This window comes from Artemia sp. Qi Xiang Cuo, chromosome 14 (assembly GCF_049724085.1).
Source record: "Artemia sp. Qi Xiang Cuo chromosome 14, ASM4972408v1, whole genome shotgun sequence".
Taxonomy (NCBI): Eukaryota; Metazoa; Arthropoda; class Branchiopoda; order Anostraca; family Artemiidae; genus Artemia; species Artemia sp. Qi Xiang Cuo.
In genome coordinates, this window is record NC_142807.1 from 38908380 (window position 1) to 38935065 (window position 26686).

The 26686-nt window shown below is 38.0% G+C and overlaps 1 protein-coding gene across 1 annotated transcript in view; it reads right to left on the reverse strand.

Annotated features, from left to right (window-relative positions):
* Nucleotides 1-26686, reverse strand: part of LOC148944445 (TWiK family of potassium channels protein 7-like) — a 99878-nt gene that overhangs the window by 41231 nt on the left and 31961 nt on the right. The window contains exons 3-4 of the mRNA XM_089100099.1: nucleotides 20016-20160; nucleotides 16415-16566 (exon numbers count right to left, since the gene is read on the reverse strand). Coding sequence (XP_088956225.1) covers nucleotides 16415-16566; nucleotides 20016-20160 — 297 coding nt within the window. The remainder of the gene's footprint in view (nucleotides 1-16414; nucleotides 16567-20015; nucleotides 20161-26686) is intronic.

Genomic DNA, 26686 nt, shown 5'->3' on the forward strand with positions numbered 1-26686 from the left:
GAAGGGGTCCAGTTTTCCCATTGTAGATTTTTCTTGTTTAGAAGGGAAATACCCAGTAACGCTTCGAGCCATTGATATTTTTGAAAGGGCTAATGCTCATTTAAATATTGGCGTTACTGTGGTACAGTATGAAACAGAATTTGAAGATGGGGTTCGTTCTAAAAAGAAGGGGGTGGTTTTCCCCGTAAGGGGCCCGTCAGATGAATTGGTTAAACACTGGGTTTAGTTGCTTTACACGCCGCCTAGTGAACCGAACGCAATCGGACATTTTAATCCGATCATTGACATTAGTAGAGTTCTGGGGGGTGGTAAGAAACAGAGTGCCCGTTTCTACTGTCCTACCTGCCTCTCCATATTTTGGACTGAACTAAAGTTACAAAATCACATGAGGCATTGTAGCCGCCACGGCTATCAGACAGTGGAAACGGTTTCAGGGGATAGGGCCATTCTACATTTCAAAAATTTTCAAAATACCCTTCTCCAGTGCAACAAAATATCTTTGGATTGTGAAGCTAAGCTGGTGGAGGTGAATGACCCCCAATTTCCAAACCGAGTCAAAGAACATCAGGCTATTGCAGTGTCCTACGCCCACGCGCAAAGAGATAGTTCTAACACCATGCAGTTGTTAGAAATAGTTGAAACATTGGATGAGCGGGAGTGCATGGACAAGGCACTGACTAAACTGATTGGCACGGCTAATGGTGCTATTTCTCGTTTGAGAAATACCCATTATCCAATGGTGCTGTCTGCAGAGGATCGTCTCGCGATTAAAAATCAAAAAATATGTTGGGTTTGTAAGTGGGAGTTTGAAGAGGTGGATAAGGGGACTAAAGGGAAAAGAGGGGGGAGGGGGAACGTCAGAGATCATGACCATTTGTGGCAGGAAATAGCCTCGGGGGGTAGTACTTGTAGAGGAGGTGCGCATCAATCGTGTAATTTAAATGTTAGCCGGCAGTTTTTTATCCCTGTTTTTATTCATAACTCAAATTATGACTAAAAACTTATTTTACAGGCACTGGCACGCATGCATAGGGAAAGAGGGGAAGTAGATTGTCCATGGGTAAATAGTTCATTTACCTACAAGATAATTCCCAAATCAGCTGAGAAGTTATTGCTTCTCGAACTGAAATAGCAGGTAGTGGATAATGGGCATATGTGCTGGAATAACATCAGGTTTTTAGATTCTTTTAGTTTTTCCCCCAAGGCATTGAGTCAATTGATTCAAGTGCAAAAAAGCAACAATTTTGATATCTTTCCCTTGCTTAAACAGCACTTTCCAGACAGTGAAATGTATGACCTGTTGACCTGCAAAGGTATATATGCATACGATTATTACTGTTCTGGCGCAAGCTTAAGTGAGGAGAAACTACCTTCAATTGAAGCTTTTTACAATTCACTGACCAACAGTGAATGCACAGCCGCGGAGTATGAGTTTGCCAAGAAGGTGTGGTCCAAGGGGGATTGTAAAAATGGGTGGGATTATTGTAGACTGTACTTGGCCAGTGACGTTCTAACTCTGTGAAAGCGTTCGTAATAGATCTCGCTGTGACGTCGTGACTGACCATCTAGAGTGTGTACGAATTATTGCCGACCCCAATTTTACATCGTTCACGAGCATAGAGACTGGCATGGTTCTTCTACACAGGCGAAAGCGAAATTTCTAGTACTGAACTGCCTCCTGCGATATTCTTGTTCAGTACCACATTTCGCCTGTGTAGAAGAACCATGCCAGTCTCTATGCTCGTGAACGATGTAAAATTGGGGTCGGCAATAATTCGTGTACACTCTAGAGGGTCAGTCACGACGTCAGAGCGAGATCTATTACGAACGCTTTCACACATTTTGCCAAAAGCTGAATTTAGGATAAGCTTATACATTTCCTTCTCCACCTTTGAATTTGCCCTTGAGCGTTTATCGACAAAGGTGTCGATAAACGTTTTCAAGTATGGTCGCTGATTGAACTGTAGGACCCGGTGTATTTTAGTGATCTTGAAACTGTTGCTCACCATCCAGTGCAAAATCACATGGTGAACAACGATATTCTCTTTAGGGTCCAAATCAGCAATCAGTTTCTGTTTGGAGGGAGTCCAGTGCATCCCCATATCCTCAATCAATGAACGATTGTAGGGGCTCAGAGAGTCCCTTCTCACGGGCCGATTGATACAGGGAAAGACAAAATCTTTGACTGAGTCGTGAAGCGCCAGCGGAATGTGACCATCAACTTCAAGAAACCATCCTTGTGGCCCATTGTCCTCGACGGTGGTAATGTCGGGGAACTCACAAGGATTCTCAAGCCATTGATAGTTCCCACACGGCAAAGAGTAGTGTGACATTGCCAAGGGGTACAACGAGTTCATGTCCAAGAAAACTGCATTTGACTTTACACCGGTGCTTTGTCCACTCGGATCGGTTGATAATACGCGGTCCCCATGAAAAACATACCCTCCCCTCATTGAACGCTCTAAAAAAAGGTGCTCATCTACGTCGGTGAGTATACCTATTTCCTCCCAGCTAATTTTTAAAATTAAATCCATAACTAAATGGGGTGTAGAAAAATAATAGACTATATCTAACCCGAACTCTGAATAGATCTGGTCTGTGTTCTTACAGATTATATCCAACAGAGTTAGAACGTCACTGGCCAAGTACAGTCGACAATAATCCCACCCATTTTTACAATCCCCCTTGGACCACACCTTCTTGGCAAACTCATACTCCTCGGCTTTGTATTCACTGTTGGTGAGTGAATTGTAAAAAGCTTCAATTGGAGGTAGTTTCTCCTCACTAAAGCGTGCACCAGAACAGTAATAATCGTACGCATATATACCTTTGTAGGTCAACAGGTCATACATTTCACTGTCTGGAAAGTGCTGTTTAAGCAAGGGAAAGCTATCAAAATTGTCGCTTTTTTGCACTTGAATCAATTGACTCAATGCCTTGAGGAAAAAAATAAAGGAATCTAAAAACCTAATTTTATTACAGCACGTATGCCCATTATCCACAGCCTGCCAATTCAGTTCGAGAAGCAATAACTTCTCTGCTGATTTGGGAATGATGTTGTAGGTAAATGAACTATTTACCCATGGACAATATACTCCCCCTCCCTCCCGATGCATACGTGCCAGTGCCGGTAAAATAAATTTTAAATCATAATTGGAATTATGAATAAAAACAGGGATAAAAAACTGCTGGCTAACATTTAAATTACACGAGTGATGCGCAGCTCCTCTAAAATGACTTGCCCCCGAGAATAGGTCCTCACACATATGGTCATGGATTGTAAATGTCCCCCTGCCCCCGCTTTTCCCTTTTTTCCCCTTATCCATCTCTATGACCTCCCCCTTACCCACCCCCCCTATGTTTTGATTTTTTTTCGTGAGACGATCCTCTGCCGACAGCCCCCTTGAATAAAGGGTAGTTCTCAAAAAAGAAATATCACCAATAGCTATGCTAAGAAGTTGAGTCAGTGCCTTGACCATGGACTCGCCCTCATCCGCGGTGTCAACTACTTCTAGCAATTACAGGGTGCTAGAATTCTTTCTTTGCGCGTGGGCGTAGGACACTGCAATAGCCTGGTGTTTGGAAATTGGGGGTCATTCACCTCCACCAGCTTAGCCTCACAGTCCAAAGATATTTTGTTGCACTGGAGAAGGGTATTCTGAAAATTTTTAAAACGTAGAATTGACCTATCCCCTGAAACCGTTTCCACTGTCTGATAGCCGTCGCGGCTACAATGCCTCATGTGATTTTGTAACTTTAGTTCAGTCCAAAATCTAGAGAGGCATGTTGGACAGTAGAAACGGGCACTCTGTTTCTTACCACCCCCCAGAACTCTACTAATGTCAGTGATCGGATTAAAATGCCCGATTGTATTCGGTTGACTAGGTTGCGTGTATAATAACCAAACCCAGTGTTTAACCAAACCAACTGAGGGGCCCCTTACGGGGAATACCACCCCCTTCTTCTTAGAGCGAACCCCATCTTCAAATTCAGTTTCGAACTGTACCACAGTAACGCCAATATTTAAGTGGGCATTAGTCCTTTCAAACATGTCAATGGATCGAAGCGTTACTGGATATTTTCCCTCTAAGCAAGAGAAATCTACCACTGGAAAAAGGGAGCCTTCCTTCCCTTGTATAGCCCAATGATCTATATTTGTCTTACTTGCGCGCCGAGCTAGAGGCTCGACTGGTGAGATGATGACAGCATACCGGAAACACATTTGATCTGTTTCAAAACAAATCCGCTGGACACCACGACAACCTACTAGATCTGGATTATAATTTAAAACTATGCCCGTGTCCCTATACCCCCCTCTTAAAATAAAATCTTTCTTAATTTTACATATATTTATACTTAAATTTTCAACAAATAAAACTAGAGACCCACTACTGTTTTCATTAAAGTTCTCGAGATGCGTTATAATTTGATCCACCCAATCTAAGAAAACTCCCTCAACATTTTCCAAATTTGAATAAACCAAACGCATCTCGGAATGTATAAAATGATAGTAAACCTCACTTTTCCCCTCATTTAAATAAAACACTTTTAAAACAATGGAGACCTTAATTGAATCCCTACCTCCCCACAGCTGAATTTGATTCTCCAGACGTGCACGAATTTTATCTACATAGTTGTGTACAATTTCTACGGGGTCAAAAACAAAATTACCACACAAAAGCGAATTAAAAGGGTCACCGAACATTGCAGTGAAAACAACTATATTATTTAAAATTCTGTTGGACAGCTGAAAGTCTGGGAGAGTTGTACCCCCCTCCCCCTCTTGCATATTACCCAGTCCCCCAAGTTGTTCAACAATAACTGGCGAATGCTCCACTTCAGTTTTTCGAAGTGGAGTCGAGATGGGATACGAGGTTTGATGGGTCTCAGTTAAATCACGGGGAAAAAAAGATAAAAATTGGAATGTTTTTTGAATCAGCAAAGGCAAGTACCCCTGTTAAAATGTTCTATTATAAAAAATATTTAAAAAATAATCTAGAAACTCATCAATATTATCTGGAATTTGATGTAAATCATCCCATAGTGAATTGTTGGGGAGCTCCACATGTGCATCTTCTTCTCCTTCTCCAACTGACGAGCAGGGGGGAGATGGCGAGTATGGAACCAGGACAACCTACAAATGAAAAATAATTTATTTTCAAAGTGCTCAAATCACCCCTACTGTTAAAATTTGGATTATTATTGCTTAATAACATTTGGTTAATTTAACTGAAGATAATCTAAGATATGACATGGAAGGCAACAATTTGATCGTTTATTTTCAAAGTGTTCAATTTTTTTTTTTTTGGCGCTCCCCCCAACGCCCCCCTAACCTTGTCCCACAGTGCGTCCCAGACCATCCGTTGCGCTTTTCGGAGCCACAGCGCATCCCTGTGGAGCTTTTCGGGGCCCCGCATTGCTTCCCACGATGCTTCTCGGGCCCGTGGCGCATCCCTGTGGCACTTCCCTGACCCGTGGCGCACCCCCCCGGCACTTCCCTAACCTTGCCCCCACAGCACTTCCCGGACCCATGAGCGCATTCCGGGCTCCGCGGCTCCCAGCCGTTTACCTAATGCCCCAAAAAACCGTATTGTTAGGCGGCATAAGTCGTTTCGCCTACTTCCCATACAGGTTGTCTATGACTCCCAATGAGCCTTAATTGCGTGTCTGTTCTGTTTCCACGCGTATTCTCTGGGAAACAGTACAATTAAATTCGAGAACCGTTAATTCTTATTCAACAATGTTTCCACATCACTAAAATATTGGCAAGGCTTTGTAAGATTGAAAGTTATTTTAAAATATCCTTGCGCAAATTACGGGATTCATATGTGACAAATAGATAAATGTGAATAATCTCACTCAGTTCATTCTCTTGAAACTTTGTGATAATCAATTGTGAAAAATAGGGGATTTTGAGTTTCAAATGGTGAGCATTAATTGAAATTACCCATGAAAAATATTCGCTTATGTGATAACGGCGAAGAAATAGCAACATAGAAAATAGCAAAGATTAGAAAAAATAGCATTTTGAGTTTCAAAGGCAGTGATTATTAATAGAAATTACCTAAAAATATTCGCTTATGAGATATCGAAGCGATAGCAAAGATTAGAAAAGAGCGGTTTCTTTGCAAAAAATTACATTTAGATATATCCGAGGGAGGGGGGAGCAGAGAAAAGAGTGGTTTCATTGTAAAAAATTACATTTAGATATCTCCGAGGGAGATAAATTTAAAACAATGGTTGGGGGGAGGGCTTAATATCTCACAGAGATAAGTTTATATTGGGATTGAAAAGGACTGAAAAATGAATAAATAGATAGGTAGGAAAAAATACATACATTTGCATATCCCGGCTGCACTTGGGCATCCGAAGGACCAAGTAGTGCATGCTGGAGGGTGGACGGGGCGGCGTCGCTATGTTCTTGCGCGACTGGGCCGGCTATTTCACTATCTTGCATAGCTTCGGCAGGGTTCACCATATTATAAGAAGCCGTCCACTCTCTCTTTAACTTAAACCCAGGCTGCATTGGGGCTGGCACTGATGGGGCTGTCTTGTCATCTCTGGCTTTCTTGGATGGAGGGGGCGCGCATTCTTCATAATTTGCCTAAAAAAGAAGAGAAGAAAAAAGTTAGTATTGAATTAATTTTCCCATTTTCATAGAAGGAAAGTTATTAAACATAATTTGTTTAGAAAAGTATTTATCGCAAAGAAAGCATAACGTAAAAAAATTTCGTGAAATATACTATTTGCATCCTTTTTTGAATCTGAGAATTACGGCTCACTGAGTCCTTCAAAAGCCGGCCTATATAAGTCAGCCTAATTTCTTATTTTAGACGTTTCTGTTCTTTTCTGGTTTTAATCTGTATTGAGCATGCCTTGTTTGATGCATTTAAAGTATTAACGCTATTTTTTATCTTTCCATATCCTTTTACGATAGCTGGTATTTACCATACCCCCAGAAAAAAACACCCCGAGGAAAATAATCCCTGAGAAAAGACATGGAAAAATACCCCCTCCCCCCAGCGAAAGATATCGCATCCTTTTGAATCTGAGAATTACAGCTCACTAAGCCGTTCAAAAGCCGGCCTATATAAGTCAGCCTAATTTCTTATTTTTAGGCATTTCTGTTCTTTTCTGGTTTTAATCTGTATTGAGCATGCCTTGTTTGATGCATTTAAAGTATTAACGCTATTTTTTATCTTTACATATCCTTTTAAGATAGCTGGTATTTACACTACCCCCAGAAAAAACACCCCGAGGAAAATAATCCCTGAGAAAAGACATGGAAAAATACCCCCTCCCCCAGCGAAAGATATCGCATCCTTTTGAATCTGAGAATTACAGCTCACTGAGCCGTTCAACAGCCGGCCTAGTGTGTTTGAAGAACATCCCCCCCCCCCCCTAATACTAAACGTTGAAAATGTGAATATTAGTCAAACATCTAAGCATTGATCTAAGCTATGGTTCTATTTCAGTTATCCAATAAATAAAAACATGTTTTTAGTCGCATCCTTTTGAATCTGAGAATTACAGCTCACTGAGCCGTTCAAAAGCCGGCCTAGTTTGTTTGAAGAAAATCCCCCCTCCTAATACTAAACGTTGAAAATGTGTATATTTAGTCAAACATCGAAGCATTGATCTGAGCTATGATTCTTTTTCAGTTATCCAATAAATAAAAACATGTTTTTAGTCGTGTCCTTTTTGAATCTGTGAAATCTTTGGAAACTAAACTGCTAATGTGCAGGAAATGCTTTAAAAAGGGTCAGAGCTAATTATATGCCTCGCACCGGAGAGCCTTGTGTCAAAACAGAACGGCATTTACATTAAAAATTGACAGAAGTCAGTAGACACTAAATCACAATAGAGAAAAGTCAAACTTTAACGAAAAGAAAATTATTTCTTTTTGCGAGAATTTGATTGTAAAACAATGGGGGATGGGGTTAGGTTTTGAGGGTAAAAGAATATATTTTATGTTTTCCTAGTGAGTATAAAGATTGTAAAGTGATGTTTGTATTGTATGTGGGGGGGGGGGAGGGTTTACTCGAATATAGTAGAGGGTGACCACGGAAAAAAATTTTATTTTGAAAATAAAAATAATGAAAAACAGAACTTACATTGCTAATTGCGACTGCCAAGACTTCTAAAGAGTTAAATTTATCCATTGTTGTTTACACAGCGTCAAAATACTTTCTGATAATTGAATCACATTGCATGTCCGTTATATACGAAATCTCAAGGGTGAATTGTTATGTAACGGGGAAACTATATGTAAGCAGGTCTCTGATTGGCTGAGAAGGAGGATGTATCCGACTCGCTGATTGGCTGATAAGGAAACACGTGATCTAACTGTTTCCGGGAAAGTCATAACATTGGCGAGAGCAACAACAACAAATACTATTTCTGGACACCATGACATTCGCCTCGAGCATGTACATGACCAAAACAACAACAAATACTATTTCTGGATCATAAAATTCGCTGAGAGCGTGCACTTACAACAACAACAACAAATAAATCGACCTTGACATTCGCTGAGAGCATGTACATGACCAAAACAACAACAAATACTATTTCTGGATCATAACATTCGCTGAGAGCGTGCACTTACAACAACAACAACAAATAAATCGACCTTGACATTCGCTGAGAGCGTGCACTTACAACAACAACAACATCGACCTTGGAAAAAGAGGTCATTGACCCCATTACGTAATCTGTCTCCCTAGGGAGGCTATGCCCTTATTTGGTGCCCCGTCAGTATTCTATGCCCATATAAGGAGCCCCGTTTGTATCAATAGGGTCATCTCTACTGACGTTACGGATTTTTTCTATCCCTTCCCACATGGCCATAATATTCTTTTGAAAATGGTGTTCAAAATTACCCAAACTTTGTCCAACTTTGAACGACGTTATTTTATTTTATATACTGTTCATGTAGTTTCCTAATTTTTTCAAAGTTGGCCATCCTTTCGGTAAGTTTGAACAACCACTTCTTTACAGAATTTTCCCTCTAAGATTCAATGTTAAAAATGGTCACTTATATTGAACAAAATTAAAAAAAAATATATAGAAAATTAGACTAAGATCATGTCAAAAAACAGAACTTGTAGAAAAATCCCGGAAAACCGGGGGCTAGAATTTATGTTCTTTGCAAAGTTTTTTGTATGACTTTGTAACTTCACGGTGCCCTGTAATTTGGAAGGGGCCATGGCCTTTTCGAAAGAGTGGTCCGGTGAAAAAATATCTTTCTTCAACAACACTGACATCACCTTTCTTGGGCCAGTTGTAACTGAATTCAGAATTGCTCACACGTTCCATAAATTTGAACTTCACCATCCCCTCATCTGGAAAGTCTTCTGTTCGCCCAATGTAGATATCTTTCTCATAGAACACAGCATAGAAGTCAGGCAGTTTAATGGGGAGACCTGAGTCCTTCTTACAAGTAGAATTGTCACCACCCTCATGTTCACTGTTCTGGCCTTCATCCCACCTAAGTTTACTGGAATCGTCGCACAGTTTTTCCGGGAAGTTGTTTGATGCGTCGCCAGATAAGCAGTCTAGATTCAGGACTTCTCGTAACTTTTTTCCAGCTCCCTTTCCTTTATTCGGCTTCATTTTAGCTTTGCCAAATTTCACTTCACTCGTCCTTGAATTCTCAAGATCTTCATCTTCTCTGTCGCTCGATTCAGCTAGTAATTTTCCAGGAGCCTTGTTAAGCTTTGTTCCCTTACGCGACACAGTACCAACAGTGACAAACCGCCTTTTTTCAAAGGAAGTTATGACAGAATCATCAACTGCCTCACGGATTTCGTAATTTGATCGCCTATCTGGAATGTTTTTGATGCAACGCTTTTTGCCAAATCACTCTATAGAACCTTTTTGAATGTTGAAAATGTCATCCTTCTCCGGTTCATCCAGAGGAGCTTCGATAGATGCGAAGACAATTTTTTTTCGACTACATTTTTTGCTTAGTTAAGCATCCTGTATTCTTTGAAGGTTCTTCTCCACATTCGTTTAATCAGCCCAAAGAATGAAGACTATTCTTTTCAATACTTTATTTTATAAGATTTCAATAAAAACTTATATGCCCCCAGGGCATAACTTATAACCGTTACCCTGAAGACTGTGGGGGGAGTGTCCTGCTCAAAGGTATAATTTCCTGAACTTTAAACTGCGTGGAACAAAATGACTGAAAATTTTGATTGGATATGTTTGGGGAAATGGTGGGCGTGGAAGGGGTGTTAGTCGCTCTCCAATCACTTTCAACTATTAAAAATGGCCATAGCCCTTTCAATTTCCAATCAAATGAGCCCTTTTGAAGCTTCTACGACAACACTTGTAATAAAAATCTTATATGCCCCCAGGACATAACTAACAACTCTTGCCCTGAGTCCGGGGGGGGGGGTCATTCTCAAAAACCTAATTTCTAGAACTGTCTACTACGTTGAACAAAATAGCTATCTGAAAATTTTGATTGGATGTCTTTGAAGGACTGATGAGCGTGAGAGGAGGGTTAGTTACCCTCAAATCACTTTCGTCTATTACAAAGGGTACTATCCCTCTCAATTTCAAATTGAATAAGCCCTTTTTGAAGTTTTACGACAACCCTACCTATAAAAATCTTATATGCCCCCAGGGCAGAACTAAAACCTTTGCCCTTGGGGCTCTGGGGGGTTTGTCATCTATAAATACGTAATTTCCCGAACTTTCAACTACGTTGAACAAAATAGCTATCTCTAAACTTTGATCGAATTTTTTTTGGGGAAATGGTGGGCGTAAGAGGGGGGTTAATGACTCTACTCACTTTCGACAATTAAAAAGGGCAATTTCAATTTCCAATCAAATGAGCCCTTTTTGAAATTTCTATAACAACTTTCTATATAAACTTTATATGCCCCCAGACCATAGCTTACAACCCTTGCATTGAGGTCTCTGAGGGGGTTATCATCCTAAAAGACCTTATTTCAAGAACTTTCAACTACGTTGAACAAAATTGATATCTCAAAATTTTGATTGGATGTGTTTGGGAAAATGGTGGGCATGAGAGGGGCGTTACTCGCTGTCCAATCACTTTAAACTATTAAAAAAAGGCACTAGCCCTTTCAATTTCCAATTGAATGAGACCTTTTGAAGTTTCTACACTTTCAATAAATACCTTATATGCCCCCACGGCATAACTTCAAACCCTTGCCCTGAGGGCTGTGGGGGAGTGTCCTCCTCAAAAACATATTTTCTATCTGGAAATCAACTACGCTGAACAAAATTTTGATTGGATGTGTTTAGGGGAATGATGGGCGTGGGGGGGGGGGTTAGTTGCCTTCAAATTATTTTCGACTATTAAAAGGGACTAGCCCTTTGAATTTCCAATCGAATGAGCCCCATTTCAAGTTTCTACAACAAAGATTTCAATAAAAACCTTATATGCCCCCAGGGTATAACTTATAACCCCTGCCCTGACGACTGTTGGGGGAGTGTCCTGCTCAAAGGTATAATTTCCTGAGCTTTGAACTGAGTGGAACAAAATGGCTATCTCAAAATCTTTATTGGATGTGTTTGGGAAAATGGTGGGCGTGAGAGGGAAATTAGTCGCTCTCCAATCACTTGCGACTATTAAAAAGGGCACTAGGCCTTTGAATTTCCAATCTAATGAGCCACTTTTGAAGTTTCTACGACAACGCCTTGTATAAATACCTTATATGCCCCCAGGGCATAACTTAAAACCCTTGCCCTGAGGGTTGTGGGTGAGTGTCCTCCTCAAAAAAATATTTTCTATATAGAAATCAACTACGCTGAAAAAAATGGCTATCTCAAAATTTTCATTGGATGTGTTTGGGGGAATGCGGGGCGTGGGGGGGGCCTAGTTACCCTCCAATCACTTTCGACTATTAAAAAGGGCACTAGCCGTTTGAATTTCCAATCGAATGAGCCTTTTTTGAAGTTTCTACGACAGCGCCTTCTATAAAAACCTTATATAACCCCAGGGCATAATTTAAAACCTTTGCCCTGAGGGCTCTGGGGGAGTGCCCTCCTCAAAAACATATTTTCTATCTGGAAATCAACTACGCTGAACAAAATGGCTATCTCAAAAGATCGATTGGATGTGTTTGGGGAAATGATGGGTGTGGGGGGGGCTAGTTACCCTCCAATCACTTTCGACTATTAAATAGGGCACTAGCCCTTTGAATTTCAAATCGAATGAGACTTTTTTGAAGTTTCTACGACAGCACCTTCTATAGAAACCTTAAAGGCCCCCAGGGCATAACTTAAAAACCTTGCCCTGAGGGTTTTGGGGGAGTGTCCTCGTCAAAATCATATTTTCTATCTCGAAATCTACTACGCTGAATAAAATGGCTATCTCAAAATTTTGATAAGATGTGTTTGGGGAAATGATGGGCGTGGGAGGGGGGGGGGGCTGGTTGCCCTCCAATCACTTTCGACTACTAAAAGGGCACTAGCCTACTCAATTTCCAAACGAATGAGCCTTTTTTTAAGTTTCTACGACAACACCTTCTATAAAAACCTCATATGTCCCCACGGCATAACTTCAAACCCTTACCCTGACGATTGTGGGGGAGTGTCCTCCTCAAAAACATATTTTCTATCTGGAAATCAACTACGCTGAACAAAATAGCTATCTCAAAATTTTTATTGGATGTGTTTAGGGGAATGATGGGCATTGGGGGGGGGGCTAGTTACCCTCCAATCACTTTTGACTATAAAAAGGGTACTAGCCCTTCGAATTTCCAATCGATCGAGCCTGTTTTGAAGTTTCTACGACAACGCCTTCTATAAAAACTTTATATGCCCCCAGGGCATAACTTAAAACCCTTGCCCTGAGGGTTTTGGGGGAGTGTCCTCCTGAAAAATATATTTTCTATCTGGAAATCAAATCCGCTGAACAAAATGTCTATCTCAAAATTTTGATGGGATGTGTTTGGGGGAATGATGGGCGGGGGGGGGGGGGGGATAGTTGCCCTCCAATCACTTTCGACTATTTAAAAAGCACACTAGCCCTTTGAATTTCCAATCGAATGAGCCTATTTTGAAGTTTCTACGACAACGCCTTGTATAAAAATCTTATATACCCCAGGGCATTATTTTAAACCCTTGCCCTGAGGGCCCTGGGGGAGTGTCCTCCTCAAAAACATATTTTCTATCGGGAAATCTACTACACTGAACAAAATTGCTATCTCAAAATTTTAATTGGATGTGTTTGGGGAAATGATGGGCGTGGGGAGGGGGGGCTAGTTGCCCTCCAATCACTTTTGACTATCAAAAAGAGCACTAGCCCTTTGAATTTCCAATCGAATGAGCCATTTTTGAAGTTTCTACGACAACACCTTCTATAAAAACCTTATATGCCCCCAGGGCACAACTTAAAACCCTTGCCCTGAGGGTTGTTGGGGAGTGTCCTCCTCAAAAAAATATTTTCTATGCGGAAATCAACTACGTTGAACAAAATGGCTATCTCAAACTTTTGATTGGATTTGTTTGGGGGAATGAGGGGCGTGGGGGGGGGCTAGTTGCCCTCCAATCATTTTCGCCTATTAAAAAGGCCACTAGGACTCTCAATTTCCAATCGAATGAGCCCCTTCTGAAGTTTCTACGACGACCCCTTCCATATGAAGTGCCCTGCTCCAAAGGAAAAAATAATAAATAGTACATTGTGCCAATACCGTTCTTATATGCCCTCAGGGCATAACTTAAAACCCTTGCCCCGAGGGTTGTGGGGGAGTGTCCTCCTCAAAAACATATTTCTATCTGGAAATCAGAGACGCTGAACAAAATGGCTATCTCAAAATTTCGATTGGATTTGTTTGGGGGAATGATGGGCATGGGGGGGAGACTAGCTGCCCTTCAATCACTTTTGACTATTAAAGAGGGCACTAGCCACTCCAATTTTCAATCGAATGAGACCTTTTCGAAGTTTCTATGAAAACTCCTTCGATACGAAGTGCCCGGGTATGGAGAGAAAAAAAAACACATTGTGCCCACATCGTTCTTTACTTAGGCAGCGCTAGCGCTCTGCCCATGAAAATCTAAGTCTTAGTTCCCTGGGATGATTGTACAAATATATCAAAGATTCTCCTATCCTGCAATCAAATTAAATAAAAAACATGTTTTTTTTAACTGAAAGCAAAGGGCAACATTAAAACTCAAAGCGAACAGAAATCATTCCGTATATGAAGGGGTTGCCCCCTCCTCAATACCTTGCTCTTCACGCTAAAGCTTTTAGCACTTCAAAAAAGCTTCCTATTCTAATTAAACGGCCCTTGTGTTTCAGGAGTTGTTCTTAAAAAAATGGGACAAACAGTCAATCTTTAGCGTAAATAGCAAGGTATTGGGGAGGGGCAACCCCTTCATATACGGAATAATTTCTGCTCGTTTGAATTTTTATTGTTGTTCCTTACTTTCAGCTGAAAATACTTGTTTTTTATTTAATTTCTGATCGTATCACAACTTATTAACGATCTTATATGCCAAAAATTACTGGAATTGACCCCTGACCATCCATGTCCCGACCCCCCCCCAACTAAAAAAAAAACTTTATAACGATATTTTATTCCAAAACTTATTGGAGCTGACCCCTGGCACTCCATGGCCTGATCCCCCTAAAAAAACAAAAACCCTTATTAACAATTCTTTATTCTAAAAACCATGGGAGCTGACCCCTGGCTCTCACTCCATGGACCGACCCTCCCTCCCCACAAAAACTTATTAACGATATTTCATTCCAAAAATTATGGGATCCGACCCCTGGCCTTCTATCAACCGCCCCCCCCCCCCCCCCCCCCAAAAAAACAAAAAAATATTAACGATATTCTATTCCAAAACTTATGGGACCTGACCCCCCCCCCCCAAAAAAAAAAAAATTAATAATAATACTTATAATCTAAACTTAAATTACTCACTGGAATACCAAATTACACTGGAATACTGGAATTTCAATATTTAAATATCTGAATATGTAAAAAGAGTTATTTTGCACTAGGGAATTTTGAAAAATGTGAAACTTTGGCAACAAAAACAAACAAAAATTAATTGAAAAAAAATTCCAAAAAAGAAGTTTTTCAAAGAAAAGTAAAGTAAATTCAAACTAAAAAACAACCAGAAATTACTACTAAAGAATAAATGAGACCCAAAACGAACAGAAATTAAATAAACAGTCTTAACAAAAAACATGCAACAGGTACTAATATAAATGAATAAATAAGTGTCAAAATGAGTAAACCTTAAATTGGATATGCTAATCAAGCTTAAAACGAACAAAAATATATTGCTATTGAAGTGTAAATGAAACCAAAAACGAACATAAATTAAATAAACAATCATAGCAAACAAACATACAACAGGAACTAATACAAATGAATTAATAAGTCTTTAAAAGAGTAAAACTTCAATTGAATATGCAAATCAAGCATAAAATGATCAAAATCACTGCAAACAAGAGTTTGAGTACTACCTCCCTCCCTAACTGTAAAAGTCATACACGGGACGTGTGACTCCTACATGGGAGGTGTGAATAGATTGGGGGCGAAGAAGGGGGCGCACAGCTGTTCTGTCTCAGTTGGCTTGATCCTACAGTGGGTTGTAAGTAGCAACAGTATAAAAGATAATAGTAGTTATGTGAATTCTCCCTATTTTTAGGTTGTTCCCTTATGGGTTAGTTTGCAGGTCTATTTTTAAATCAAGTCTATTTGTGTAAAAATTTGAACATGGAAGAATTGCAACAGCACTGGTATTTTCATTTAAAGTTGTCATTATTTTTGGACTCTAGTACTGGGAATTAATTTTTTTTTGTCACGGTAGTAGTAAATTTTTTAATCATAAATATTTGATTCTGTATAATCAACAGTTGGAAGATTCATCGTTTGACAAACAACTTGGACATTCCTCTTAAGTTTTAATGGGTGTCAACGGTTGAGTTTGCTTTTCTTAACCTATAAAACCACCTTACCCTAATCTAAACAAAAACGATGACTGTCAAAGAGAAGGAAGACAGACCATCAATTTAGATCTAAACTTGAGAAAAAAAAAATGAGATTGAAAAAACGAGAATTTTCCCCTCAATGTCTTAAATTCATCATTTACTTGATTTATCAACAGAATTGTTTTAGTCCTTTAGCATAATGCAAGTTCAATTTGTTTATTCATAAAATAAATTAGATTAGCATAATGCAATCATATGCAAATGGTTTTTTTTATCGAATTTCGTTAGGGTGGTTATCACACGCTTAAGGCAGAACAAATTCAATCAGGTCATTTTCTAATTAAGAACGGGGTGAAGGTTAAGAGACTAAAACTGTCTGTAACTCCCTTCAGTCGCAAACGTTATTGCTTTAATCAATACGTTACCAGGAATCAATATGTTAATGCGCAATTTTGGCAGTATTGTATAAATCAAGCTCCTTACCTTATTTAATTTTTTCTCACAAACTGAAACAATTTTGGCTATGGCTTCCCCAATGTCCGAGAGTACAACAAGCGTTAAAGGAATTCCGACAATGGCAAAGCAAATACAAAAAATTTTGCCCCAAAATGTTGTTGGGGCTATGTGACCATAGCCTGAAAAAGAATGATGAGTAAATCAAAAATATTTAGAATAAATAGTTATTAAAGAGCAAACATTTCAAATGCCCAAAGGCAAGAAAATCCTAATGACGGGACGTCATTAAATAATGGGAAGGGTAATATGTACCGTGAGTAAAATAAGATATATTTAAAAATAAACAAATAAAGTTCCTTCTTTCTAAAGATAATTCCGACTCCCTCTAATTAAGTTTAAATCTAGTTTCAAAAAAAAAGTCCTTAATCAGCAAAAAGAGAAATTGCATTTTAGCTTCAGTCAAACAACGATGCTATTCGGTTTGAATTTCGCTAAGATAATTTATCATGTAGTGAGTTTGCGAACATAATTACAAAATAGCGGCCCCCTCCACAGGACTTGGGCCAATTGTGAGTCAGCTCTTAGAGCGCAGGACAAAAACTATGTTTTATAGCGTGGTAAAAGTGGTTTTTGAGAGGATTATTAAGAGGAGAATTATTTTCGGCGTCAGGCATTGCAGTTCAGTCACTATTGTTATCTCTGCTCCTATTTGTTTTCAATTGAAGTGAGCATTGTTGTACACCTAAAATGTAAGTTACAATAAATCTATTGCTCTTCTATTGGCGTTTATCTTGTTTTATATGTATGTATCTAGTCGCAAGACAGATAATTAGTTCGCATACTTCCAACGGTAGCACTCCCAGGGATCTGATTTCTGCATAACATTACAGGCAATAGATTTCCAGATACCTCAAGGAAAATAGGTTACATTTATATAGCTATATATTTTATTGTCTCTCTTTCAGCGGGTGGCGCGGTCAACCATTAACATTACTCCCCATTGCTGTGGCGCAGGCCTCGATAGCACAATCTTTAGTGCTATAAGTGGCGCTATCGAAGAACTTATAAGGTGCAAGTTCATAGCTTTAAATCGTAACATTACATTGACGCGGTTAATCTTTATTACCACAATTAGTATAGCCATAAATTTTTTTATCGCTACATTACACCATTACTACTCTTGAGCTTGTATCAATTCTTTTTTCTTGTTTTTTTTGTTTATCACATCAGGCCTGTATCGCACTAGCAATCATAAAACTTCAGAAGAAGTATTATTAAAATGAAAACTATAAATTTTGGTGCCATTTTGAAGAGCCAAAAGTTATCGGACCGAGAATAGACGCATATCGCGCCATTTTTCACCTCTGGAGTCCTTCGTGTCAACATCACATCATGTTAAAACTTCAGGACAGTCATTTTCACCAGAAAGGTTGAAATACAAAGAATATGTCTCTGAAGGTACGCGTATAATGAGAATAGTGAGGAACTAATCAAAAGACTCTTGGCCACTTTTGAAAAAAGCTGTAAATGATCATTCATGGTGGTATTAAAAGCAAAGATGGATAATTTGAATCAAACAGTTCGTGGTAAACAACTATAAGCAGATAACTCTAAAAGGCCTTGTTCAAAAGAACTGTAAAAAAATTGAATATCCAGGATATAATTAAGCATTATTACAATAAATAATACTCAATAAATAAAAAAAACTGCTTTTTCCACATGAAAGTAAAGAGCGATTTTAAAACTAAAGACAAGCAGAAGTTATCCATAGTTGGCAAAAAATTCGGACACCCCCAGCCTTCCAATCTGTGTGCTAAAGTTTAATCACCGGCTTGCTATGTTCTTTTTCCTTTTTTGTGTCTGCTTGCTACGTTTTTTGGTTCTTTGTTACCAGAAAATTAAACTTTAGTGTAAAGATTGGGGGCTGAGTGGGGCGGAATATCCCTCACATCCAGGATAATTCTTCAAAAAAAGTAAAGAACTACATTATACCAAAAATGCGAAAAAACAAAATCAAACAATTTTCCAAGCTTAGAAATGCCACAAATGACAATCAATGAATAAGTGAAACTCAGAACCGTCAGAAAGCACAATAACCGAGTCAAACTCAAAACGAGTAGTAAACTAAGCTGAGTAGGGCTGAACCCCCCTGCCTTCTAAAGACCAGCAGTAGCCGGAGTAGTAACATTATAAGCTGTAGTAGAATGTTTCTCAATCACTCCGGAAAGGCCCCCTTACGTAGAAAATTTTTCCGGAAATCAAAACACGCGGAAAATAGCCCCTGGTTTAAGTCTAGACTTAGCCTACTCCAAATCATTCATTTTCTATGACGCGGCGAAGAAAGTAGCCAATTCGAAGCTGAAATTCATCCCATTCCTTTCCTCACTGGGAGCTTTATTAGCAGAAAGTAGGCAAGTAACGACCTGTTTACATTCCATACGGAAACGTGCAATGGTTATCTTTTGTATGGTTAGAGGCTCCAAAAGGCTCCAAGGCCTCTTTAAGCGGTTTGGCAGCCATTCAAGAGTTATCATATATGCCCAGTGTCATGATTATATTTCTCTTTTTTATCTCAACCAGTTATCATCCCCTCGAAACTCTCAAAATCTGTGTCTCTTATGTGATAATTCGTGTACAAAAACAATTTTATATACTTTGATCAGCTCCTCAAGGATTCATAACCTGCTTAAAAAAAAAAAAAATCAGTCTTAGTTTTAAAGTTCATTTCTTCAGTCTCAAAACCTGTGTCTATTAAGAGTCAATTCGCGTACAAACAAGAAAACAATGTTATATGCTTTTATCAGCTCTTCAAGGAGTCATAACCTGTTGTTTTTTTACCTTTTTTTAACCTGCTTAAAAAAAGAAAAAAAAAATCTGTCTTAGTTTTAAAGTTCATTTTCTTGCCATGTAACGACTTTCCAGTAAAAAGGATCAATAAAGAATCAACTCCAATTTCTTTAACAATAAAGGAGCTATTAAGGTTTAGATGGCAGCTATGACACCATGCATCTACCTCAGTCCTAAATTAAAAAAAAAAAATCAATAAAAAAATCAACCAAAATTACGAACAGAAATGACTAGAAACAACAGATAGCACTACCTTTGGGAGAGTGCTCCTTAAGGGAGTTCTCCATTTTGGATCCCAAAATTTGTCTATTTCTTATTACAAGTAAATGTTTTGGTAAAAGGACCAGAAGACTGCGATACACCTTGTTCACCTTTTGATTTTAGTCGAACTTCAAAATTAAACTGGTGCCTGCCTGTTTGCCACTGAGTGAAGCTTTCCATTCAGAAGCAAATACAAGGCTAGAAGAAACGAAAGCATTGCAGAACAGCTTAAGATAATCCTTTTTAGTTTGGACCGCAGACCCCATTTTAACTCACTCACTTTAGGCTTTATCTCAAAGATAATTGCAAAGATTTTTGCCCCAGGTAAGCTCATTGGCCGATATACAGCTTGCAAGAACATAATGTAATATTCTTGAATCCGGCCCGATGTCCAAACTTTTCGTAAGAATTACGAAGGTTAGATAGAATAAAACCATAGCCTGAATGAAACTTTTATAATATTTTTAATAAAAATGTCTTGCGCGTAGCTCTTTCAAATAAGAAAATTGGAAAAACTTACCAACTGTTGTTAGGACTGTAGATGCGAAAAACGCAGAATTAATGAAAGACCAGTTAACTTCTTGCGTATCATTTATGTACATGCTGACACCAGCTTCATATGAAATCGACAATTTTTTATCGTAAGTAGCCAGTACTTCCTCAACCTTTAACAAAATGGAGTACAATAACATTGTTGTTAATGTTATTGTATATAATGTTATTATGCACAGTAGCATTATGTTAGTATTATTGTTAATAATGCTAAAAAAGCATCGAAAATATTGTTAAGAAATAGTAAGAATTGATATAGAAAAAAAGGACATTTTTCCGGCAGTTTGTAAGGAAAAAAAAATCATTGCGCGAAGAGGAGTTAAGAGACACCAATAAAAGAGCGGAAAAATAATGAGGCTCAGTGTGTCAGTGGGTTTTGGTGTTTTTACGGTTTTGAAGTCGGAGATATGTCACTAAAGACAATAATATGACGTTTGAAAAAGGAGAAAACTTAGTAATTTTAGGAAAGCTTTCATTTTGGTTAAGCCACTTTATAAGAAAGATGACAAGAATGGGCTTGGTCATTTGATAGGCATTAACATCATTCAGCCGGAAGAAAATTACTTTCCATGATGATACTTATTAAAATAAGTGATGCTTTAAATAAGATTTTAAGAGAACAGAATAGGTCAGAGGCAAATCTTCAGCATTTTTATTGGGGGGGGGGGAGGCAAGAGGAGTTCATATCCAAATAGTCAAGGGGCATTGGCAGTATAACATTTTTTCCAAATTAGTGGGGAAGGGGGTGAAAATGTCCCCCCCCCCCAAATTGCCCTCCCCCCTCCAAAAAAACACCCTGGTAGCCTATAGGTAGTTTATCAGGGTGTCAACCAAATCTCCACTGTCAGATTATTAATTGAGAAGTGTCTCAACCATCAGACTCTTTTAGTTTTCAGTTTAAAAATTACGAAAAGGCATTTAATCCAGCTGATAGGTACCCTTTCTTTGTAAGGCAAACTAAATAAGTATATTAAAGAGATTAGTGTTCTTTACTAGAATAATGACAGAATGATAAACAGAATAGCGGTAACGGTAAGCCACGGTGACGGTGGTGGTCACATATAGCTTTGAAATGGCGGCATTCGAAAGGCTGATGAACATTTTTGTACTTTACTGAGAAAATTCTTTTTAATGTTTTCACTTTTGTAACTTTAAGAAATCAGAAATTAATTGAGATTTTAAGGAATAAATATCAGCAGATGTATTTAAATTGACAATGCACATTTTTTCAGTAAATTCATTTTAAATTTTCCAGTAAATTACAAATTATATTCTGGCTTTTAGAAAGCATGGGGTTTAGAATCCTGCTCATATCAATTTCTGCTTGTTTTGAGTTTGGCCATGTTATTTATTTTAATTTCTGTTTTTTTCGTGTTTCATTTATTTTTTAATTAATTTAAAAAAATATTCCACAAAATAAGTTTTTCAAAGACAAATAAAGAACTCAATTAAACCAAAAGTGAGAAAATTAAAATCAAATAATCTATCAAGCGTGAAACTACCACAAATCAGCATCGATAAATAAATGAAACCCAAACCGAACAGAAAGTACAGTAAATATAAATAACCGAGTGAAACTCAAAACGAGCAGAAATTAACATGATTAGGGCTTAAAACTCCTATGCCTTCCCCAGGCCGGAACATAATTTGCACTTTACTGAAAAATATAAATGTTTTTAATTTTATAACTTTAATAACTCAAATAATATTAACATTTTGATTACTAAATATCAGTATATGTATATTAGATGAGATGAGATCTGTTCGTTTTGGGTTTCGTTTATTTATCGATGCTGATTTGTGGTAGTTTCACGCTTGATAGATTATTTTATTTTATTTTTGCTCATTTTTGGTTTAATGGAGTTCCTTATTTTTCTTTGAAAAAACTTATTTTGTGGAAAAAGTTTTTTTTAAATTAATTTCTGTTCGTTTTATATTGACAAAGTCTTTTCAGGGAAAAAGAAAGCAATACTTTAGATCTTTTGTTTTTTTTTAAGACTTTATAGTTTGGCCTGCTATTTGTATACTGGAGAAAAATTTTCAGAAATTTATAACAACATACACCCTATAAAACATCTGGACAAATATAGTAGTGTTTAATTTAGTTTCATACTTCTCTAGTTGACCTTAAATAGAAAACTTGATACCATCTGCAAAAAAATCTGTTTACTTTCTCTGATAGCTTAGATACGCTTAAACTATTTTGATTTGGTTACATTTTAAACGCAGAAGTAGCCCCGAAAGTTTGAACATAATACCCTCAGTCGTTCGTGGGATACTGCTGAGATGCCTTATTGGGAATTAGCATTAACGCAGTGTATTTTGATTTAATCTTAAGGCAACATTTAGTTTTAAACATAATAGACAAATGGGAGGGTAGGCGTGGGAGGGGGATTAATTGCCCTCCAATCACTTTCGACTATTAAAAGGGCATTAGCCCTTTCTATTTTCAATCGAATGAGCCCTTTTCGAAGTTCCTGCGACAACTCCTTCGATACGAAGTGCCCAGGTCTAAAAAAAAAAAATAATACATTGTACCCACATCGATCTAATGTCCTACATTCAGAAGGAGGTGAAAATTTATTGTTTTTTCAATTTTTTTGTGAAAATACCAAGCCAATGTCACGAGCGGCCACTGTTCAGATGAGTAAACCCGTATTATAGCAATTGCACCGCATGAGATTTATATTAACTGCCATGCTAATAGACTCAACCTTGTCTTGGGTGATTCTATTCAGAACTTGAATGACATCTTTCTTCTCCACTCTTTAAAAGTTGTGCTGTTTCACTGTGAATAACAATACACGCTACAAACTGTTTGTCAATTCTAAGAAAACCACTGGCATAACTGTTCTTCAGCTGGAGAAATCATCTACTACATTATGGGCATATTGGAATAGATTGGTGATCAAAGTACTCAATAGATACAACTGTATCTTGACTGTTTACCAGAACATCTAGTGATGGAGAATCGGCAGCTCAGACCCACGGACTTGCAACCAGACTTCAGGTATTTGAATTTATGTTTATACTCCATCTAGCGGAAAAAAATTGTGCAACAAACTATGTCTGTGCAGCTGCAGGAGAAAGACCAAGTTTTCTCTAGAGCTATTGGTGTTAATAAAAGAAAATATTTTTTTTCGGGTTTTTGTCCGGCATGCAGTAATGCATTGGATTGTGTTTTTTAAATGAAAAGTTTGTTTATTTATCTATTGTAACCCGTTTTTAAATAAAAAAAATATTGTAGGTATGCGAGATAAATTATAGACATGCGAACAGACGATTGTTTTGATGAAATCTTTCATAAAACAAAAAAATTCTCTTGTGAGTGCGGCCTCACTGAAGACCATTTGCAAAATTTTCAGAATTCAGACTCTTCAAGTGAAAGACCAAGGCTTGCACAGCAAGTAGCTTCCTACTTACGTAATTGTGCAACCATGTCGACTCTGGGAAAAAACAATCTTGCTGAAGTAAAAGAATCAACTGAAAATACTTTCAGAAGGGATCAGTTTCTTGTGACCGACATATTGTGACAGACAGTTGGAAAGCCGCATCATGAATGCTCTTCCACCGTTAAAGTCAATCTCTTCGTTAGATGTCGATTCACCGCCCTTTATCAATAAATTAAATTAAAAAAAGAAGTTTTTTTAACTGAAAGTAAGGAACGACGTTAAAAACTTAAAACGAACAGAAATTATTCCGTATATGAAAGTGGCTGTCCCCTCCTCAACGCCTCGCTCTTTACGCTAAAATTTTTCATTGTTAAAAAAATAAGAGTTGTGAGAAAGTCAAACTTTAGCGTAAAGAGCGAGGCGTTGAGGAAGGGACATTCCCTTTCATATACGGAATAATTTCTGTTCGTTTTATGTTTTAACGTCGTTCCTTACTTTCAGTTAAAAAAACTTGTTTTTTTTTATTTAATTTTTGAACGTTTTTGAATTAATGCAGGTTTTGATTTTGGCTCACCGTAAGTGAATAATTAAAAAAAAAATTTGAATATTAATTTTACTTTTATTTGGTTAAATGGCTTTCTTGAAATCTGTTTAATTTTATTTACGAACGTTTTTACTAGTAATAAGTATACGTAACTTACTAATTAACTTACGTAACGAACCTCTATATTCTTATATTTTTAATATGTATATTAGAGGGTTCGCCCCCTAGTCAATACCTTGCTCTTTAAGCTAAAGTTTGAATTTTTTTCAAATTCTTTAAAAATGACCCCTTAATCACAAATGCTGTTAATTAGAATAAATAGCTCTTATGAAAGTACTAAATAATTTTTGGCTTAAAGAGCGAGGTATTGACTAGGGGATGAACCCAATCATATACGTAATGTTTTCTGTCGTTTTAAGTTTTGAGGTTGCTCCTTACTTTCAGTTAAAAACTTGTTTTTTTTTATATATAATTTCTGATCTTTATTTAAATAATGCTGGTAAATCCGGCGCCCCCTTCATAGCAATGTCCCTTCTCCCATGAAAACTTCCTTCATGGTAAGATCCTCCCACATAACCCCTGAACTACCCCCCCCCCACTACCAGAAAAAATCCCCTCTGAAAATGTCTGTATACTTCCCAATAACCAATACTACATGTTAACATTGGGTAAAGTTCATAACTTTCAGCCCTCCCCCCGGGGACTTCGGGGGATTAAGACATCCTAAAAGACATAGTTACCATATTTTCGACCATGCTGAACAAAATGGCTATCTCAAAATTTTGATCGGGTGACTTTGGGAAAAAATGAGTGAGGGAGGGGGCCTAGTTGCCCTCCAATATTTTTGGTCACTTAAAAATGTCACTCGAGCATTTAATTTTCGTTCAAATTAGCCCTCCCACGATATTCTAGGACCACTGGGTCGATACGATCACCCCTGGAAAGAAAAAACAAATAAACACGCATCCGTGATCTTTCTTCTGGCAAAAAATGCAAAATTCCACATTTTTGTAGATAGGAGCTTGAAACCCCCGCAGTAAGGTTCTCTGATACGCTGAATATGATGGTGTGATTTTCATTAAGGTTCTATTCATTTTAGTGGGTCTTTCCCCCTTTTTTCGAATATCAGCCAAATTTTCTCAGGCGCGTAATTTTTGATAGGTAGGACTAAACTTGATGAAACTTTTATATTTGAAATCAGAATTAAAATCTGATTCTTTTGATGTATATATTGGTATCAAAATTTCGTTTTTTACAGTTTCGGTTACCATTGAGCCGGCTCGCTCCTTACTTACAGTTCGTTACCACGTACTGTTTAACTATCCGACTAGCTAGTGTAGTAGGAAATTACAAAGAAGCTTACATTGACACAACTCTCTTGGCTTCACAAATGGATCTTCTGAGAAGATATATAGACTCATTAGCCAATAAGCTAACAGATTTCTCTGAGCTTCGCGATTGTCTGAAGGCAATGATAAGATAAGAGATAGATAAGATTTATTCATAATCAGCTAATCATACACGAAAATACATTGTGCTAATCCCCCAAAGGCTCCTAGGCCTGTAATAGAGGGGGGATACATACCGTTTAAATCAAACACTAAATCAATAGAAAAACATTAAAATAAGCATATATTGAATAATTTAATCAATACTTACAATCCCTCCAAAACACTCTAATTCCCCTCGAAAGGCTCCCAGGCTAGGAATAGAATGGGAACTGAGAGAACAAAAGAAAATACAATATATCCAAACAACCATAAAACAGAAAAAAATCGCCAAACAACATATAAAATTAAAAAGAGACCATACCTGAGGCCTGGGAGTCATAGCGCAGAGAAGATCACCATAAAACACAACTAAACATTCAGGGGACATCAACTCAACAAAAAAAAAGAAAAAAAAAAAAAAAAAAAAAAAAAAAACTATTCTTTTTGATTCTTAACTAAATGGTCCTTAAGAATCTTCTTGAAAGTGCCAAACGGGTGGCATTTCTGTACTGAAGAAGGCAGGGAGTTCCAAACCTGATGACAAGCGATGAGGGGATTGAAATCTGACCGCACAGTGGGAGTAGGAGGAATGCAGATATTATGTGACGAACGAAGGTTATATGGAGCTGAATCAGAAATAAACGGAGGAGTTTTTTGAATAGATTTTGGAAGATTGCCATGAAGCTGATGGAAAACTAAAGAAGCGCAAGAAAGAAGGTAGAGAGACTGTAGATTTAGAAGCGGTCTTGGTGAAGAACGGTTGGTGTCCATAACCAGACGCCATGTTTTATCATACATGACAGAAAGCGACCGCAGTGTAGAAGGAAAAGCAGACATCCACACTATGGGGCAATAAGAGACATATGATTGGACAAGGCAGAAAAAAGAAGCTTCAGAATAGATCCAGGAAAGGTGTGTTTGAGTTTTCGAATGACACCCAAACTCCGCGAGACCTTAACCCTAATCATGGCTATATTGTTTCTAAGCGAAAGATTCTCATCAAGCTGGATACCAAGAAAACGAACCAACCGATTCTTTGGTCTACACAAGGAGCCTTGTGACACCTGAAGCTGTGTCAGTTGAGGGAAAGCTACACCAATTCGAGAAAAAATAAGAAAATGTGACTTGGCAACATTCAAGGCCAAGTAATTCGCCTCAAACCATGAAACTATTTTCTCAAATATCGCCACCAGACCAGATAATGTCAATAAAG